General features: G+C 44.2%; 1 protein-coding gene across 1 annotated transcript in view; it reads right to left on the reverse strand.

Annotated features, from left to right (window-relative positions):
* Positions 1 to 18,283, reverse strand: part of kif26bb (kinesin family member 26Bb) — a 59,049-nt gene continuing 40,766 nt past the window's right edge. The window contains exons 7-16 of the mRNA XM_063222178.1: positions 16,601 to 16,887; positions 13,300 to 13,465; positions 10,489 to 10,633; positions 10,063 to 10,222; positions 8,515 to 9,840; positions 6,548 to 7,764; positions 6,207 to 6,271; positions 5,731 to 5,900; positions 2,850 to 3,000; positions 1 to 226 (exon numbers count right to left, since the gene is read on the reverse strand). Of these exons, the coding sequence (XP_063078248.1) occupies positions 24 to 226; positions 2,850 to 3,000; positions 5,731 to 5,900; positions 6,207 to 6,271; positions 6,548 to 7,764; positions 8,515 to 9,840; positions 10,063 to 10,222; positions 10,489 to 10,633; positions 13,300 to 13,465; positions 16,601 to 16,887 (3,890 nt within the window). The 3' untranslated portion in view covers positions 1 to 23. The remainder of the gene's footprint in view (positions 227 to 2,849; positions 3,001 to 5,730; positions 5,901 to 6,206; positions 6,272 to 6,547; positions 7,765 to 8,514; positions 9,841 to 10,062; positions 10,223 to 10,488; positions 10,634 to 13,299; positions 13,466 to 16,600; positions 16,888 to 18,283) is intronic.

Below are 18,283 nucleotides of genomic sequence, written 5' to 3' on the forward strand. Positions count from 1 at the left end.
ATCTCACGCTGAAGGAGTCAGAGTCAGAGGAAGCCCATGTGATGATCTGGCGAGGGCCGATGCCTCTTGGCTCTCCTCTGCTTGCGCTTGGGCGCGGCGTCGAAAGACGTCACCATCATCATGCGGGCCTTGCACAGGTTGACCCTGCTCTCCAGCCGCGCAGTCACCAGCTCCAGGGCCTCAAGGTGCTCCAGAGAGTCCACCTCAAACGTCTGCCACAGGTCAACTGGCAACAGGAGGAAACACAGAGCAACAATTATTACATTTCATATTGTATATCGCAGCATGTCGGAGAGTCCACCTCAAACGTCTGCCACAGGTCAACTGGAACACAGGACAACAATTATTACATTACATTTCATATTCTATAGCGTAGCATGTTGGAGAGTCCACCTCAAAGGTCTGCCACAGGTCAACTGCCAACAGGAAGAAACACAGGGCAACAATTATTTCATTATATATTATATTGTATATTCCACAGCATGTTGGAGAGTCCACCTCAAACATCTGCCACAGATCAACTGCCATCAGGAAGAAACACAGGGCAGCAATTACTACATTACGTTTATATTATATTGCCAACAGGAAGGAACACAGGGCAACAATTAGAACATTATATTGTATATATCGTAGCATGTTGGAGAGTCCACCTCAAACGTCTGCCACAGGTCAACTGGAACACAGGAAGAAACACAGGGCAACAATTAAAAAAATATATATATATATTACATTTTACATTACATGTTGGAGAGTCCACCTCAAACGTCTGCCACAGGTCAACTGGAACACAGGACAACCATTATTACATTATTACATTACATTACATTTCATATTGTATATAGCGTGGCATGTTGGAGAGTCCACCTCAAACGTCTGCCACTGGAACACAGGACAACAATTATTACATTATACATTATACACAGGGCTCTAAATTAACACCAGCTAACCAGCCAAATTTTCATATTGAATATCGTAGCATGTTGGAGAGTCCACCTCAAACGTCTGCCACAGGTCAACTGGAACACAGTTCAACAATTATTACATTACATTTCATATTGAATATCGTAGCATGTTGGAGAGTCCACCTCAAACATCTGCCACAGATCAACTGTCAACAGAAACACAGAGCAACAACTATTACATTACATTTCTTTTTTCATGTTCTTTTTCGACTTTATTCGACAGGACAGTGTGAGAGGTGGACAGGAAGCGAATGGGGAGAGAGACGGGGAGGGGTCAGCAAAGGACCTGGGCCGGGAATTGAACCCGGCTCAGCCGCATGGTAGACGAGTGCCCTAACGGTTGGCAACGGCAGGGCCTATTACATTACATTTCATATTGTATAGTATATAGCGTAGCATGTTGTGCATGCGTGTTGCGTGTGTGTTGGAGACTCCACCTCAAACGCCTGCCACAAATCAACAGCCAACCAGGAAATAGGGCAAGAAGTACTGCACTGTAATATTGTAACGGGCAGTCGTGGGTAAGCCGTTAGGTTGTCAGACTTGAAGCCCAAAAGTTGCCGGTTCGACTCCTGACCCTCCAGGTTGATGGGGGGAGTAATCAACCAGTGCTCTCCCCCATCCTCCTCCATGACTGAGGTACCCTGAGCATGGTACCGTCCCGCCGCACTGCTCCCCAGGGGCGCCATTGAGGGCTGCCCCCTTGCATGGGTGAGGCATAAATGCAATTGCGTTGTGTGCAGTGTGCAGCGTTCACTTGTGTGCTGTGGAGTGCTGTCTCACAATGACAATGACAATGGGAGTTGGAGTTTCCCAATGGGCTTTCGGCTTTCTGCTTATACAGCATTACACAAAGCTGAAACATGGCTGCCACATGATATTACTACGTATGACCTTATATAAACAGGTGCTTCGGGGAGTCCACTTCACAGATCAACTGCCATCTGGGATAGAAGGTGGGAATCTGCACACATTACAGCAGGCCTGGCCCAAGCCTTTGTGGGGCCCAAAGCAAAATTCAATCCATTCATAAGCTTCATTTATTTGCACAAGTGAGGAATAGGAGCTAAGGACATAGGTAGACTGTCTGTAGATCAGAGGTATTCAATTAAATGTCGACGAGGGCCAGTTTTTCAAATTCCTCCCAGTAAAGGGGCCGAACTATACGTATGTATTATGGTTGCCGAATGTCAATGGAAAAAATATGGGACACTTCATTGAAGTGGAGGGTCTGGGGGTCCTCCCCCAGAAAGTTTTGCATTACTTAGATGTAATTTCCTGCATTTTAACGTCCCGTGTCCCGTTTCAGCATGATAACGGAGCCCAAACTTTTATCTCTAAATTCCGAAAAAACGATTCTGTATTTGAAGGGGCTTGTGGGGGGCCAGAACCTTGCTGTCCAAGGGCCCATCATGCACAGCACTTCTTGGAGCAACATTTCTTGGAGCAAGAAGTCAGTGCGACACATAGTTATAGAAAAACACCTACATCACTCTAAACCCAGTTTTTGGCGCAAATCGATGAATTGATTCACTGGCTGTAGGATCGATGCATCAACACAAAATGATCATCATTTACACCCCTACTCGGGTAGCCTGATTATCATCGACTTTCAAATCTCTTCGAGACTTGGTCTGACCAAGAGCATAACAATTAACATTTCCCAAACAGCATTTCCCAAATGGCCTCCCTTGGTTTGCTAATGATTGTTTGCTTCCCAACAAAGTGGGAGGAGTTCCCGTATTTGCGGGAAAGTACTTGCATTGACTCTTGACCTGACTGGTAGCAACGCTGAAGCTGTTGCGTCACTGGGAGGGCACGGCCTGGCTACTACTCGGGACCCTCCTTTATTTTGATGACGTGACTGTTGTTCATGTGCAAGCTTACATTCTTGGGTCCACTTGTCGGGGTCGAGCATGAGGTACTGCTTTGCCTGCTCCAGCTCTCTCTTCAGGCTGCTGTATTTGGACCGCAGCTCCACGATCCGCTGCTGACGATGCTCCAGGAACTTCAGCTTGGCACTGAAGCAAGCTACCCCCTAAAATTACAATATAATATAATATAATATAATATAATATAATATAATATAATATAATATAATATAATATAATATAATATAATATAATATAATATAATATAATATAATATAATATAATATATGAATTATACCAATGGTATAATTGATCAAATGATTGAATGATTCATGATCAAAATGAATATTATTCAGATATATTTAAAACCACTACTATTAATTGATTTATTTTTGTTTACTTGCTTATTTTGCTTAATAGGTACCTTGTCAGTAAAATTCTGCATTCATTCCAGTGTAACTGTCACAACATGTGTCCTAAAGCCACACCACACACGGTTGAATATTTCTCAACCGAACATGCAGAATGTTTGCCGTGAGCAAGTGATCAACTGTACATTACTTACAATGCTAGGTGATACTGCTTCAGAAGTTACAGTCCACCCCCAAATATTTGTGTGGGTGCAGGTGATTTCACTTAATTAACAATTTGTGTGTTGCCTGGTTATCACCAGATCTAATCACAAGTGAGATAAACAAACTGCAGTCATTGCCTTTCCATGCCTCCCAGCTGTCTGATTGGAAAGAGACTGAGACCATGATCTGGAACCAGGGTTGCAGGATTTGGCTGGTTAACTTCGCCAGGGGGTGTTCACTCACGGAACTAGCAACTAGCCACAACTGGCTAACCCTAATCCTACCTAAGTGCAAAATGAATGGGTGTCAATGGAGTTTTCTACCATTATAATTTTTGTGATTTTTTATCATTTTTTGTCCTGAAATCTTAACCCTATCCAGACTGGGGGGGGGCTAAAAGTGCCCGCACCAACTTTGATGTTGTATAGTTCCTTAACGACTTAAGCTATGAGTACGAAACTTTGTGACTTTTCCTAACATTTAGTTGGCTACAGTTAGGTACCGAAAGATTAGGTTTATCATTTTTGCCGTTGCCATGGCAACGGTTTTCTGACAGGTATGTCTGACCAAAAATCACTTTACCATATCTATGACGCCATATTTTTTCATATTTTTTTGTTATTTCCATTAGCATCAGACAACTTTGTGAGCATTTAAGTGGTTTGAAGCATAAAATCATTAAAATTTAAGTGCATTACCTAAATTTGTTGGAAAATCCATTATGACGATATTTTGGGCATAATAAGATAATGATGTCATAATGACGTCATAATACCAGATAATTGCACAAAAATGATGTCATTCATAGATGTCCATAATTATGTAGATCATCTCCCCCAAGTTTTGTAGTCATACTGTATTCCGTTCATGAGTTATGAGGGGGGGGTCAAAAGAGCCCCCCCCCAGGCCCAGGAATGCCAAAAAAGCCCAGTCTGAATAGGGTTTATATTAAGTTCGAAGCTAGAAATAATAAGACCCCATTTGAGTAGCGTTTCAATTATTTTGCGCCACTAGATTATTATATACTGGGTCACAAAGCTCAATTTTTATGGGGCCAAACCCATAAACATTAGCGGGATGCTAGCGAGTACAGGTTGAAATCTTCTAACCTGCTGTAAAACTACACACCTGAACGATTTGTCAATACAGCCTATTGTTAAACAACAGTCAAGTGCTTACAAGAAATGTTTTGTTGATAATATTTGTGACTGGAAATCGCAGTAGCAATGTATTTAGCATATGGGTTCCCCTTTCCATTCCATACATTTTCCCACATGAAGGACTGACCTACGCTCGCCAACTAGTGGACACTCCATATTTACTGCAGTATGCATGCAAAGCTAACTGGCTACAATGGGAACCAATGAGACTGAACCTTCTCCCTGTTAGAGATTCTCTGGCTTCGACGAGTAGCAAGTCGCCATTTTCACAAATTCGCGCATTTCCGCCATCCACTTCGCTCATGATGATTCCATGCTGTCTTTCAGACCGGAACAACATGGGATTTCCCAGGCTATGTGCGTGTGTGTCATGTCCTAGAGGCAAACCTCTCCCTCCCCTTGTCTACCTCCCGGTCCTGTGACCTATACACTCTGCGATATGTAGGTGTCCAAGCACAGGACAATGCAATAAATGACTGGAGCAAATACGTAGTAGTGGGTGCAGGATTGTAACTTCTGGAGACCAACAATGATTATGTGGTATAGTGAATTCATATACATTTGCAGTTTTGCCTACAGCCATTGCATAAATCCATTTATACAATGATCAAAGAAGAAATGTGAGCTAAAAGAGCTAAACGGGAGCTGAAAGACATGCTCTTTCAGACCACAGACTCCACAGCAAACATTCAGTAATTCAATTGAGCTTGCGTACAGATTTCCATAACTAGGTGCAACGGAATGACATTGTCGCAAGCAGCAGTCCAGAGGAGTCAGTACCGTACGGCCGTAGTGATAACTACAGGGTAAACCCTATGTTCCCACAGCTGGCTGTGGTCGCACAGAACTGTTGGAACATAGCGTTTTAGGAGCATAGGGGTATGGGAGCATACGGCTATGGGAAAAACAGGACTGTCGGAACATAGTGTTTTAGGAGCATAGGGCTATGGGAAAAATAGGAGTGTGGGAGCATACTATGACTAAGGGATACTATGGGAGCGTTGGGCTGTGGGAAAATAGGGAAGTGGGAACATAGGGCTGTGGTAACATAAGCATGCCTACATGCCATTGGGCTGCACCACTCCACGTTTATCCTTTAAAGCATGCCCATTAGGATTCCCTTAGACGACAACAAATTGAAAAGCTCCACAGGCGGACTTACGCGGTCGCTAGAAAGCCCCCTTCTCTGCAAACAATCTACATTGTCAATCTCATAGACTTTAAGCTCATAGGAGTCGGCAGCACCTCTGTCTCCCCAGCGTACTCGCGGGCCGCTGGTAGATCTCCGTAGCGACAGCAGGGTCTCCTGGGACGGGCGCCTCTGGGTCGTCCCTGACGACAAGAAGGTTGAGACAATAACGGATGAAATGAGACAAAAAGGATGAGAAGGAAAGAGATGAAATGAATAAAACAAGATGAGAAGGCAAGAGATTAAATGAGAACAAAAGAGGTAAAATAAATAATGATAGATACAAGATACTACATAGATAATTATTATTTGCACAGCATATTTTGTTTAAGGGGGGTGGGGTCTCTTTGTTCCCTGTTCAAAATCAACCAAATGACCTATGGCATTCTATTCTATGCCTCCGCATTCTATGCTACGCCCACAGCTATCCAAACTGTGCTGCGACTGACCTGCAGGGCTGTTGCTGTTCCTCCTCTTGGAGCTCCTGCTGCTGCGCGCCAGGCTGTGTGTGCAGCTGCAAGGTAAGTTAAGGTAAGGTGACTTTATGTGTACCCGAAGGTAGATTTGATTGCAGGTAAAAGTAGCAAAAGATTTCATAGACAGCACAGTACTGACACACAACAAAAACTTGCACAGAAAACACAATACCAATGACAGTGACAAAGGACAGTAACAAAACAAAACAAGGACAACAAAACATGACAATCAGACAAGTGTTCCAAACAAGGATATAGAAGAAATAAAATAAACAATGAATATATAAATAGAGTTATAAAACCGGGTAAAAAACCTGTGGTCACTGAATGACTCCCGGATGGACATGCTGCTTCCCGTCACCTCGCTCCCGTCTCTCATCAGGCTCTCGTACCCGCTGCTGACCACGCTGTTGCGGTTGCACAGCAGCGAGGTCTTGCCCATGGCCGGGGGCAGCTCGCCACTCAGGACGCTGGTGGTGTCGCTGGCGTGCCCGCTGCAGTGGCTGCTGGGCAGTCTCGGGGCGGTCACCCTGCTGTAAGGGGACGGCAAGGGCTGGTCGTCCTCTGAGTCCTTTGCTGCCCCTTTGTCTTTGTGCACAGAAGAAGCCTGACCCGCACCACCGGTGATGTTGATGGTGGATGAGGTCCCACTTCCTCTCAGAAACTCAGTGATTCTCCCATTGAGGATTTTGAGAGAGGGTCTGGGGGACAGGCTGGAGACTTGACTGCGGGATAGTGACTGGGTGGACCAAGAACCAAAGCCAGAGGTTGTTTCATCTGGTGACAAACTGGAGCTCCTTGTTGACTGTCTCAGAGACCTGGTGGTAAGGTTCAAGGTCTTAGAGCCACTTGTTGAGCTACTCTTGTTGCTACTGCCTGGCTTTGAACTAGACATCATTAGCTTGTTCACTGCTGAAACTTTAGACAGGTTGCTTTTGGATGATGATTTAACACAACCGCTCTCTCCGTCGTCCATAGGCAGGAACTTTGGGTATCTTCGTGCACTTCTACTCGCTCTGGGCAAACTAGAATCGCTTTCAAAGCGCTCCATTGGATTAGCGCATGTCATGAAATTGTCCTGCTCTGAAAAGAAAAAGTCAGAGTATTCTGGCCTTAATCCATGTGCAATAGGAGACCTGTGGGACAACTGCTCCAGTTTTGCACTAAAGAGTTTACTGCTGTCTTCAATAGGAGACCTGACGTGCTTCCTTCTACACGACTCATCAGAGGCATTGTGGGAAAAAGACGACTTGTGGTGTAATACAGGACTCCTTGGCAAGCTCGACTGACTGTTGGCTCTCCTCTTCTGGTCTGGGCTGTCCCTTCTGCCAGAGGAAAAGTTCTCTTTGGCTCTTGCAAAAAGTCCGTGTCTGGACCGGGATCGCCTCCTCTCCAAAGTAGCTGCAGGACTGCATGGAGTAGACATGGCCTCTCCCAGTGCTCTGTGGTCTTTGCCCGGACTGCTTGGGAAGTCATCATCAAAGCCGTCCTCCTGATCCATGCTATGCCAAGCTCTTGATAAACTGGCTGTCTTGGGGTTTTTGGAATTGAGACTCCCAGACCTGGTCAGGTCATAAGTGTCCACTAGCCTTCTTCTGGAGGCTGGTGACATGGCCTCACCTTTGAAAGAGTGGTGCTTGTTTAGCTGACTGCTTTTGCCCGACACTTTCTTTTCATGCCTGGAATCTGCAGTTGAATCTTTGGGTCCAGACATTTTCTGATCAAGTTTAGCCCTGCTAGAAACCATATTGGCGTCATTGTCTTTATATTTTTTGAATGTGTTTTGATTGTGATCCCGATAGCCACTGGTTCTGCTAGAGTGCAAATTAAGATCTGTTGATTCTGATCTATCAAAGTCTTTTGATTTCTTGGTTTCTTTTTGGGATGTTTTGTAACAGTCTGTCATGAAATCCTTTTGTCTAACTATTGCTTGATGATCACTTGATTGTGTTACGTAGTTATTAGAGATACTATCTTTGTTGCAAGCTCTCCAGGGATTGTCCATACTTTTGGCAGGAGAAGGCATCTCCTTGATAACTTCCAGCTTTTTCTTACATGAATCCTGAGAAGGTGTGTAGCTGCATTTGAGTTTCTCCAAGTTAGCTTTGCCCCCAGTATTTCCATTGGCATGCTTTGTTACCTCACAAACCGCAGTGGATGGAATTTCTACTTGTTGTTCCATCTTTGGAGGACAGGGCTGGTAAAATCCTTCCACACTGGCAGATGTATAGACACTCTGCGTCTCAACTCTGTTAGTAGAAGGGACATGATTAGACGGTACCTCTATTGACGAGGTCTGTCTCTGAGCTTCACTCATCTTAGCAGCGTGATCCTGAACGTTTCCATCATCACTAACGCTACTAATGATCCTCACGGGCTGCGAACTTGGCACTACTGGCGGGAGGGCACTCCCTTCGCTGAAGCTGATGACGTTGGCCGGCCTGCCTTTCTCGGCCATGCCGCTGATGGTGACCTCCTCCACCACCGTGTACACCAGCTCATCTTGCCCGTTCAGGTCAAAGGGCTGTTGCACCGTCACCGTGATGGTGGCCTTCATCTCCCGTTGGGCGTCAGCAGACAGCTGGTGGGGAGTGGCATCGCTCAGGTTGGCAGGTAGAGTGACGGCAGAGTCTGTGCTCGTAGACATGGAGGAAGAGGACAGGGATGAGCCGGACGAAGAAGACTTTGAGGAACTCTTTCCGATAGGAGAGATCCTGTGGTCTTGTTGCTGCAGGGATTCATCTGAGGACGGCCCTTGGGATTTGGCCGTCTCAAAGGGTAGAGAATTGTCTCTGACAGGTGATTCTGGACATGTGGAAGAGTCCGCGGAATACTGTTCGGATTCTGAAGCACTAGTTTGGCTCCTGCTGGTTGTGGAATTCCCCAGACTATCTGTTATTAGTTGTTTGTCACTGATGGCTTGATTGTGACTTGAAGGATCACACTGATAAGAGACTGTGAACGCGCAGTCACTGGCATTTGGCTCACAGGCTGCCATGTAGCTACTGACTGCTGTGTTCAGTTGTACAGTGGACGCTGCTTTAGACATGTCAGTCTTCTCTGCCTCTTTCTTGATTTCTGTTAAGGCTGGCTGGGATTTACTCTTGCTGTCTGTAGCTTGGTTCATCAACTCACTGCCATCAATGCACCCCAATCTCTCCTGAAGCTCTGCAAAGGTGCTACACTTGAGACACTCCATCTCCTCATCCTGGGTCCCCCCCGCTGCTGTCTTGGGTTCTTTCTCTTCTTGCGAGCGGTGAATGAGTCTGAAGTCTTTCAAGAACGTCCTCTGGGGCCGCAGCTTCATCCCTAGCACGGGGCTACCTCCTCCTTCCGTTTTGCCTTTGAGCAGAGAGGGGATTATGGATATGGACTCCTGAGATTTCTTGTTCACCTCAGCGTTGCATCCATCCGAGTCTACGTGAATGACGGTATCGCAGGACTGCTCGCTGGCAGAGCGATCCACAACGTCCCGTAAGAGCCTTGGCACAGGTATGTCGTCCGGGTCCAGAGTGCCCGTGGAATGGAATGCCCTCAACTTGGTCTCCTGGAGCCACTTCCTCTCTCTGTGAACACTTCGCTCACTTGGAGACGAGGACCTTGATTTCTGGTGGTAAGACACAAATGTACAACATTCAATTTTAATATCGTGTTTTCGATGTGTTGTTGCATACTATTTCGTCAAGCTGTTTTATATTGTTGTCAAGCTATCAGCAATCTATTTATATATGTTTCATTTATTATTCATCTAGCATTTATGTGACATATCCATAACATCAATACATGATCAGGATCATCATCATCATCATCATCATGTGTCAATCAATACCTTGGCTTTCCTTTGCGTCTTGTGTATACGGGAGACGATCTGCATAGTAGAGAGTGTATCTGCGGCCCTCTCCGATGACCCGGACACGTGGGCGATGACTGTGGTCTGACAGTTGACATTGCCCAGAGATTCCTGCAGCAGCATGGTCATCTTAGTGCTCCTGTGATAACGTAAAAAGAAAAGGCTTGTAATGTGTTGCAATATGTTTCTGCATATATATTATATTTACAGTATTTATTAGGTATTATACACTTTGAAACATCAATGTTGTCATTGTACCAGATCTGCCATCAGAAATGAGTCTTTATAGGTCCTTAGAGTATGAACATGTTCTTTCTATCTCTTCAAATAACTATCATAAAATCAACTTAAATGGCTAAGAAATCAAATTTGTTGTGTTATATTAAAGAATAAAACTGAACGTGCCTGTTTGAGATCTGCTTGTGGCCCCGGAGGAGGCTGAGGATGACGCTGCTGAGCTCGGGAAAGGTGAGCTGGGTCATGCTCTTACTGTGCTCCTCAACACAGCTCCCCAGGTCAATCAGGATCAACCTGCTCTGAGCACCACACACTGAAACACAGAGGAGAGGAGAGGAGAGGAGAGGAGAGAAGAGGAGAGGAGAGGAGAGGCGAGGAGAAGAGAAGAGAAGAGAAGAGGAGGGGAGAGGAGAGGAGGGGAGGGGAGGGGAGGGGAGAGGGGAGGAGAGGAGGAAGGAGAGGAGAGGAGAGGAGGGAAGAGAAGAGGAGAGGAGAGGAGAGGAGGAGAAGAGAGGAGAGGAGGGAAGATGAGAGGTGTTGAGAGGAGAGGAGAGGAGAGAGGAGAGAAGGAGAGCAGAGGGGAATGGAGGGGAAGGGAGGAGAGGAAAGGATATGAGAGGTGTGGAGAGGAGAGGGGATGGGAGATGTGGAGAGGAGAGAAGAGGACAGGAGAGGAGAGAATATAAGATATTGTGTTTGATCTATAAGGACTGGCATGCTCTGTGCCCCACACACTGAAACACAGAGAGGAGATGAGAAAATAGATTTATACATAATCTAGAAGGATGGCCCTCCCCTGACCTCCACACACTGAAACAGAACAGAGGAAAAGAAAATGATAATGTTTGATATGATTACATTTGTTATGCTGTGTTATGGATATGTTTGTTTTTTTTAATCATATAATAGTACTGTGTGCCTGTGTACTGTATGTGCCTGTGTATCTTCCCATGTGGCTTTGACAATACATTGACAGGGCACCTGTTAGATACAAGCTGTTACCAGAATGGCAATGACCAAGTCATAATGTATGACTAAAGGCCCTCGGCTATAGTGGTGTAGTACTATAGTAGTAAAGGTTTTTCAGTTATTATTACAGCGGTCCACTGGTGGAATACCGTGCATTAAAGGGCTATGAATACCAGGAACTGACAGAAGAGAGGGGATGAAAATACGTTTTTGAGTCTTAAAAAGAAGACCTTTGGTTCCTGTATGACCTGAAGAAATGAAACTGTGCAGTGGCTTGTAACTTGGCTCTGTTGGATGACGCGATGAAGAATCAGAGTTGCCACCGTCCTGTTGGTATGAGTGAACAAGACTTTGTTATGGCTTAGGGCTGTTCTTTTATTCTTTGCTAATGCATTTGTCCAAACCGGACATATGGTGATGTTTTTGTCCTTAACGCTGCCAAGACTAATTACACTCATTTTACTACTCAAACTCAAACTCAAACTCAAATCACTACAATTTCAGACACTCTTGAATAGCCCTAGGAAATCTGAAGAGAAGTATTTAAGCCATTTATTGAAAAAAAAACACACATACATCATTTGTTCACAAAGTAACCCAGGGAGGTAACCCACCTTCTGGAAGGAAGTGGAACTGTGTAAAGTGATGTTACAATGACCAATGGGACTGACTTTCACATTCGGCAATGGGACTAAATTTCATCTAAACACTTTGAAAGTTAAAAAAGGAAGTTGAGACTTTAAGCATCATCCAGCTTCCAGGATCACAGTATCACAGTGGGGCAAACATCTATTGAACGCAGAAGCTGAAGCACACAAGAGCTTTAAAGGTGGACTGTGTAATATTTTAGTAGTTTATTTCCAAAATGTATGCTGCCCATTCACAAATGTTATCTTTTTCATGAATACCTACCAGTCCACCACCATCAAATTCTAAGTATTCATTATGACTGGGAAAATTGCACCTTTCATACATGAAAAGGGATATCTTCTCCCTTGTCCGCCACTTTGAATTTACAGAAATAGACATCTTTAGCTGCTAAACTTACTATACTTTGGTCACACTATTAAATATCAGTTCATTATTAAGTAAATATTCATGAAAAGAACAAGTTTAGCAGTAGATAGCACAGTTTCCATGAGCAGCATAGTTGCAATACCTAGTCTGGCCACCATCCCACACAGTGCACCTTTAAGTTAGGCTAACCATTTATGATGTATCTATGACTCATATACGAATACTGGCTTTGTTGACAGACTGACAGAGATACAGACAGACAGACAGACAGACAGACAGACAGACAGACAGACAGACAGACAGACAGACAGACAAACAGACAGGCAGCCAGGCAGCCAGGCAGACAGATAGGCAGCCAGGCAAGCAGACAGACAGACAGACAGGTATATATGCATACTGAGCTCTTTGTTTGCCCCCTGGCTTGACAGGCAGGCAAGCAGACAGACAGCAGGCAGGCAAGCAGACAGACAGACAGACAGACAGACAGACAGACAGACAGACAGACAGACAGACTAATATCCACTTACTGAGCTCTTTGTTTGGCCCCTGGCCTTGCTGCGGACTAACAGACAGACAGACAGATAGACAGACAGACAGACAGACAGGCAGGCAAGCAGGCAGGCAGATAGACAGACAGACAGACAGACAGACAGACAGACAGGCAGGCAGGCAGGCAAGCAAGCAGACATACAAATAGACAGACAGACAGCAGAAATACAAATAGACAGGCAGACAGACCAACAGACAGGCAGGCAGGCAGACAGACAGACAGACTAATATCCACTTACTGAGCTCTTTGTTTGGCCCCTGGCCTTGCTGCTCACTGATAGACAGCGACACAGACAGACAGACAGACAGGCAGGCGGGCAGGCAGGCAGACATACAAATAGACAGACAGACAGACAGACAGACAGACAGACAGCAGAAATACAAATAGACAGTCAGACAGACAGTCAGACAGACAGACAGACAGACAGACTAATATCCACTTACTGAGCTCTTTGTTTGGCCCTTGGCCTTGCTGCTGGTGGACATGCAGAGTGAAGAACATATGAGAGCTGGCCCCCGGTCTGTTGCCACAGCGACTGGTAAGTGCACTGTCCAATAGCGTTGCAGCTCTCTCTGCCGTCGGAGCGCTGATCACGTTGTGGTTCTTCAGCTGTATGAACATAACAAAAATATGGTTCAGTGGTGCTACTAAAGAGATAGAAATATATATCCACCTCATTCCTAGATCCCATGATACCATGTGCGAAAAACACCAGGGGTGGGGAAACCTTTGTCATCTGAGGGTCCACTTCAAATTCTATTTAGTCCTCCAAGGGCTGAACACACACTAGGATTTTCCCCTTGCACGTTAGGCCTATATTGAAAGCAGACACCTTTACAACAGACCCCACCTTCACTTTATATATACTAGGTCCCCTGAAAATATAACTTAATTGTATTGCAAATGTAATTTCTAACATTTCTAACATTTTCTAACATTTCTTTAGCAAACATGTCATATTTCATGTGACAACAGCATTACATTAAAATTATGCTGGGGGACAGATAAAATGGCCTCAAGAACCATAGGTTCCCCATGTCTTACACCATTGTCAATCATCACATTGTAACTAATATACAGAAGGGTCAAAGACGTCCAACATGAAATTGTCCTTCAGTGCTAACAGATACTTTTGCTTACTGTAACTGTGAAAAACATGATTTTCAATTTTTTGAAAAGTGAATGCATGAAAGTCAAGCCAAAAAAATAATTTCAAAAATCTTTTTTTTTTTGCATTTACAGTAAGCAAAAGTATCCATTACACAAGGACAATTTCATGTTGAACGTCTTTGACCCGGAAGCAAGGGGCATGATACTTGAATAAGCTCTACTGTATGCTTATGGATTAGGACAGCGGTTCCCAAACTTTTCCCCCTGCGCACCCCCTTGTACATTTCAATGTGGTTCGCGCACCCCCTGAGCGAATGGATTCATTGCACAGTCACTGCACATTATGCATATTCAGTTTGGGGAATCCTCTTTTCCAATAGTCTAGGAGTTAAACTACACTTTAGATGGACCCTTCCATCATACAAGTCTAAATACAATTAAAAATGACTTAATGTTCATCAATGCTGGATAAAAACTCACATATCCACCATTGCTCTATTCAGCTCACGCACCCCCTTACGCCAGGCCGTGCACCCCCAGGGGTCCACGCACCCCAGTTTGGGAACGACTGGATTAGGATAACGATGTGGAGCCAGAGGCCTCCCATAACATTGACTCAGTTGTAAGGTTTAATTTATGGCTTTGTTATTTGTGCAGCCACGAATGGGTAAACTTGTTCCCAAGCTTCTTAATATCATTGAAGATAAAACCAACACATTTAAATGAATAGAATAAAATGGATAGACAGACAGATACAGACAGGTGGTCAGACAGACCAACAGGCAGACACACAGTTGGCAGTTTGTCCATACTGTGCATTCAAAAATGGAGAATACATCAAATGTTTGAAAACATGTTAATATCACATGTGTCTTATAGTGCTTCTGGTTATAATGCACTAATTAATATACATGTTTATAATAGTTATTCTACCAAATATAATTTAATATTCTAATATCTATTTGCATAAAACTGTTATACTACTTCCCATATATCACATTTTAATTAACCATGCAGTTCTGCTGTTAAACTGTCACAACTGAAGTGCTTCAGTTATTCATTTCATTACACAGTAAATAAAGAAAGAAATGCATTCTTGCACTTCGCCCCAAGTTGTTTTGGATGAAAGCGTTTGCAACATAACTGTGAATGTCAATGTGTTGTGTTGCCTGCAGAGCCGCAAGGGCCAGATGTGATGTAACGAATGCATAAAACACGACACGCTTCAGTAGGCTAACGCTCAGGCTAATGCTCTCCGCTAAATTGAGCAATACAAATAAATCTCGTTTTTTGTGAGAGAGCCTTGAGAGAGTTGCGAGGCTTGAGTTGTTATAATAATATTCAACAAAACACATTGATCATCTCTCTCTCTCAGGAATTATCGCTGCAGCAAAGTTTTGTTGGCATGGATGTAAAACGTGAAAGGAAACATGTAGAGATGAAACCAACCAAGGCTGGAGTGGGGGGGGATAGTGCCTGGGCACTTTTGGCTTAAAGGGGCCCCTCATAATTAGCGGCGCAGAACTGGCACACTTTTTCAGAAATGTAACATTTTTTGTTTTGTTTTTTTACATTTCTGAAAATAGGGGCCCACGGAGGTGTGGGGCCCACTGGGAAAAACCTGCTATGCCAGATGCCCAGTCCAGTAGTTTTAAACTTGAAAATGCACTGCTTCCTTGCATATTTGTGTTATACTAATATCATTTTTCATTCGCATGTGTTATGTTGATATATTACTATCACATATTACTATGATATTACATTATACCGTACATATTGTATACATGAACATCTATATTTTCTTGATGTGATGGAGATGGGCTTTAGATCCCAGGGCTGCAGGCTCAAATCCCACCCTTCCACTCCCCAGCTCACTACATGGCTGAGGTGCCCTTGAGCAAGGCCCCTAACACTACATTGCTCCAGGGACTGTAACCAGTACCCTGTACTTGAAATGAAACTGTAAGTCGCTTTGGATAAAAGTTTCAGTTAAGTGTAATGTAATGTAATGTAATGGTCTTTGTTTTCGCACCACCCTTCCACTCCCCAGCTCACTACATGGCTGAGGTGCCCTTGAGCAAATAATGTAATGTAATGTAATGTAATGTGATCTTATGGGTAAGCGGCGGATAGGGGTCAGACTTGTATCCCAAAGGTTGCCGGTTCGACTCCCGACCCGTCAGGTTGGTGGTGGGGAGAAAATAACCAGTGGTCTCCCCCATCCTCCTCCATGACTGAGGTACCCTGAGGCATAAATGCAATTTCGCTGTGTGCAGTGTGCAGTGAACACTTGTATGCTGTGAAGTGTTGTGTCACAATGACAATGGCAGTTGGAGTTTCACAGTTGGGCTTTCACTTTACTTTCACTTTGTTTTTCATGCATCCATTCCTCCCCATACCTGTATCCCACTGACTGGGTCCTCATAGAGACAGAAATGTAAAAATAAAATAAAAAAAGAAACAAAAAATAACATTTCTGAAAATAGGGGCCCACGAGGGTCCGGGGCCCACTATGCCAGATGGCCAGTCCAGCCCTTGATGAAACTGACTCATATGAACGTAGTTTTAACTTAAAAATGCACTGTAATGTAATGTAATGATCTTTGTTTTCATGCATCCATTCCTCCCCATTACCTGTATCCCACTGACTGGGTCCTCATAGAGGCAGAGGTCTGGCTTGTGTCTGCTGCCGCCGCCAGCCATGCCTGTGCCCGTGCCCGTGCCCGTGTCCTCAGCAGAGAGCAGGTCCCTGAGGAGCTCGTTTCTGCCGTACAGCTCGATGGCGGAGACGGAGACGGAGATGTCGGCGCCGCTCCTCTCCTTCCTCTTGGTGAGCAGCCTGAAGAGCCAGGAGATGGCGCAGGGGATGAGGCCCAGGCTCAGGATGGAGTCATCGCGGCCCGTCATCGTGTACGACTTCCCTGGAGACACACAAGCAAGACAGACGTTTTCCAAGTGAGAAGTCCGCATACTTGAAATCTTTTTTGTTGTCTTTTATTATTTCATGGCTGCATTGCGTTTCAACCTCAAGTATTTACATCCAAAGTGCTTTGAGGTTTACAGGGGCCATGTAAATATAATATAATATAATATAATATAATATAATATAATATAATATAATATAATATAATATAATATAATATAATATATATTATATTATATTATATTATATTATATTATATTATATTATATTATATTATATTGTATTATATTTAGTATATAGTATATTGCACCTTTATTAAGCAGAAAGGACAGTGAGAGAGATATGAGTGGGGAGAGAGGGATGGGAAAAGATCGGGAAAAGACAGCGGGTTGGAATCAAACCCGGGTCCCTGAAGTAATTGTACAGTGGGTCAGCCCGCTGAACACCAGCCCCAAAGTAAGTACCAGAGATATTCATTTGCCCACCGACTGGTTATGGACAACCTTTGCTTGATTGGCCATCCAGAATGGAGACCGTCTTGTGGCCTGTCACAGTGCACCACTCTGTCAAGCACAGATGCACGGATAAAAAACAAAACAAAAAACAAAAAGTATTCTCCGGGAAAGAAAGGAGTCACCGGAGCATCTTCAGATGTGGAAGTCCACTTGTCTTTTTGGGCAAATGCCAAGGGACTTCCACATCTGAAGATGCTCCTATCTTTCCCTGCAATTACTAGTCCTTTCCTGTGATGCAACAGATGGTGAAGCGCAGGAGTGCGGAGGATATCTCTATTTTCTACCTAAAAAAAATCTACATTTTTCCATTTTCACAGACGGCTCATGCTCGGCTGGCCATCCTCAGCTTGTTTGGCGGAGCGCAAACGGAATCAGAAAACAGCCGACTCTCAGGTCCTGTTATGGGTTTCTGGCTGACCGAAGAGTTCCCAACCTTTTCTAACTTGGGAGCCATTTTAAAAATCTCTCAAATGTTCGCAGTCCACCTCTTGATCCAATAAATAATGCAACTTACATAAACAGTCAACATCCTAAAGGGGGTTGCAACATTCAGTCTATCCCTTCGCTTTGAAAAACACACTAAGCAATAATTCAGGAGAGAACGTTGTTTTTTGTTTGTTTATTTTACCACATATAAACATTATTTAGGTTTTTAGAAAATGATGTCACAGCCAACTTGTAAAAACTTTGCAGTCCTGGGGGCGCTGTGGCGTTCTTTTTTTTTAAAAAAAGAACTTTGCGTTACACTAATGGGCCCGAGCCCACAGGCTGGGAATCACTGCTGTAAAATATTCTGCATACAGTGGCAAAAAAAAAATCTGTATCGGAAACTGAACTCTAGGTCACCCTCTCTGCACCCTGAGCCCATAGCAGAGTGCC

The sequence above is a fragment of the Engraulis encrasicolus genome, chromosome 18, assembly GCF_034702125.1.
Source record: "Engraulis encrasicolus isolate BLACKSEA-1 chromosome 18, IST_EnEncr_1.0, whole genome shotgun sequence".
Classification (NCBI taxonomy): Eukaryota; Metazoa; Chordata; class Actinopteri; order Clupeiformes; family Engraulidae; genus Engraulis; species Engraulis encrasicolus.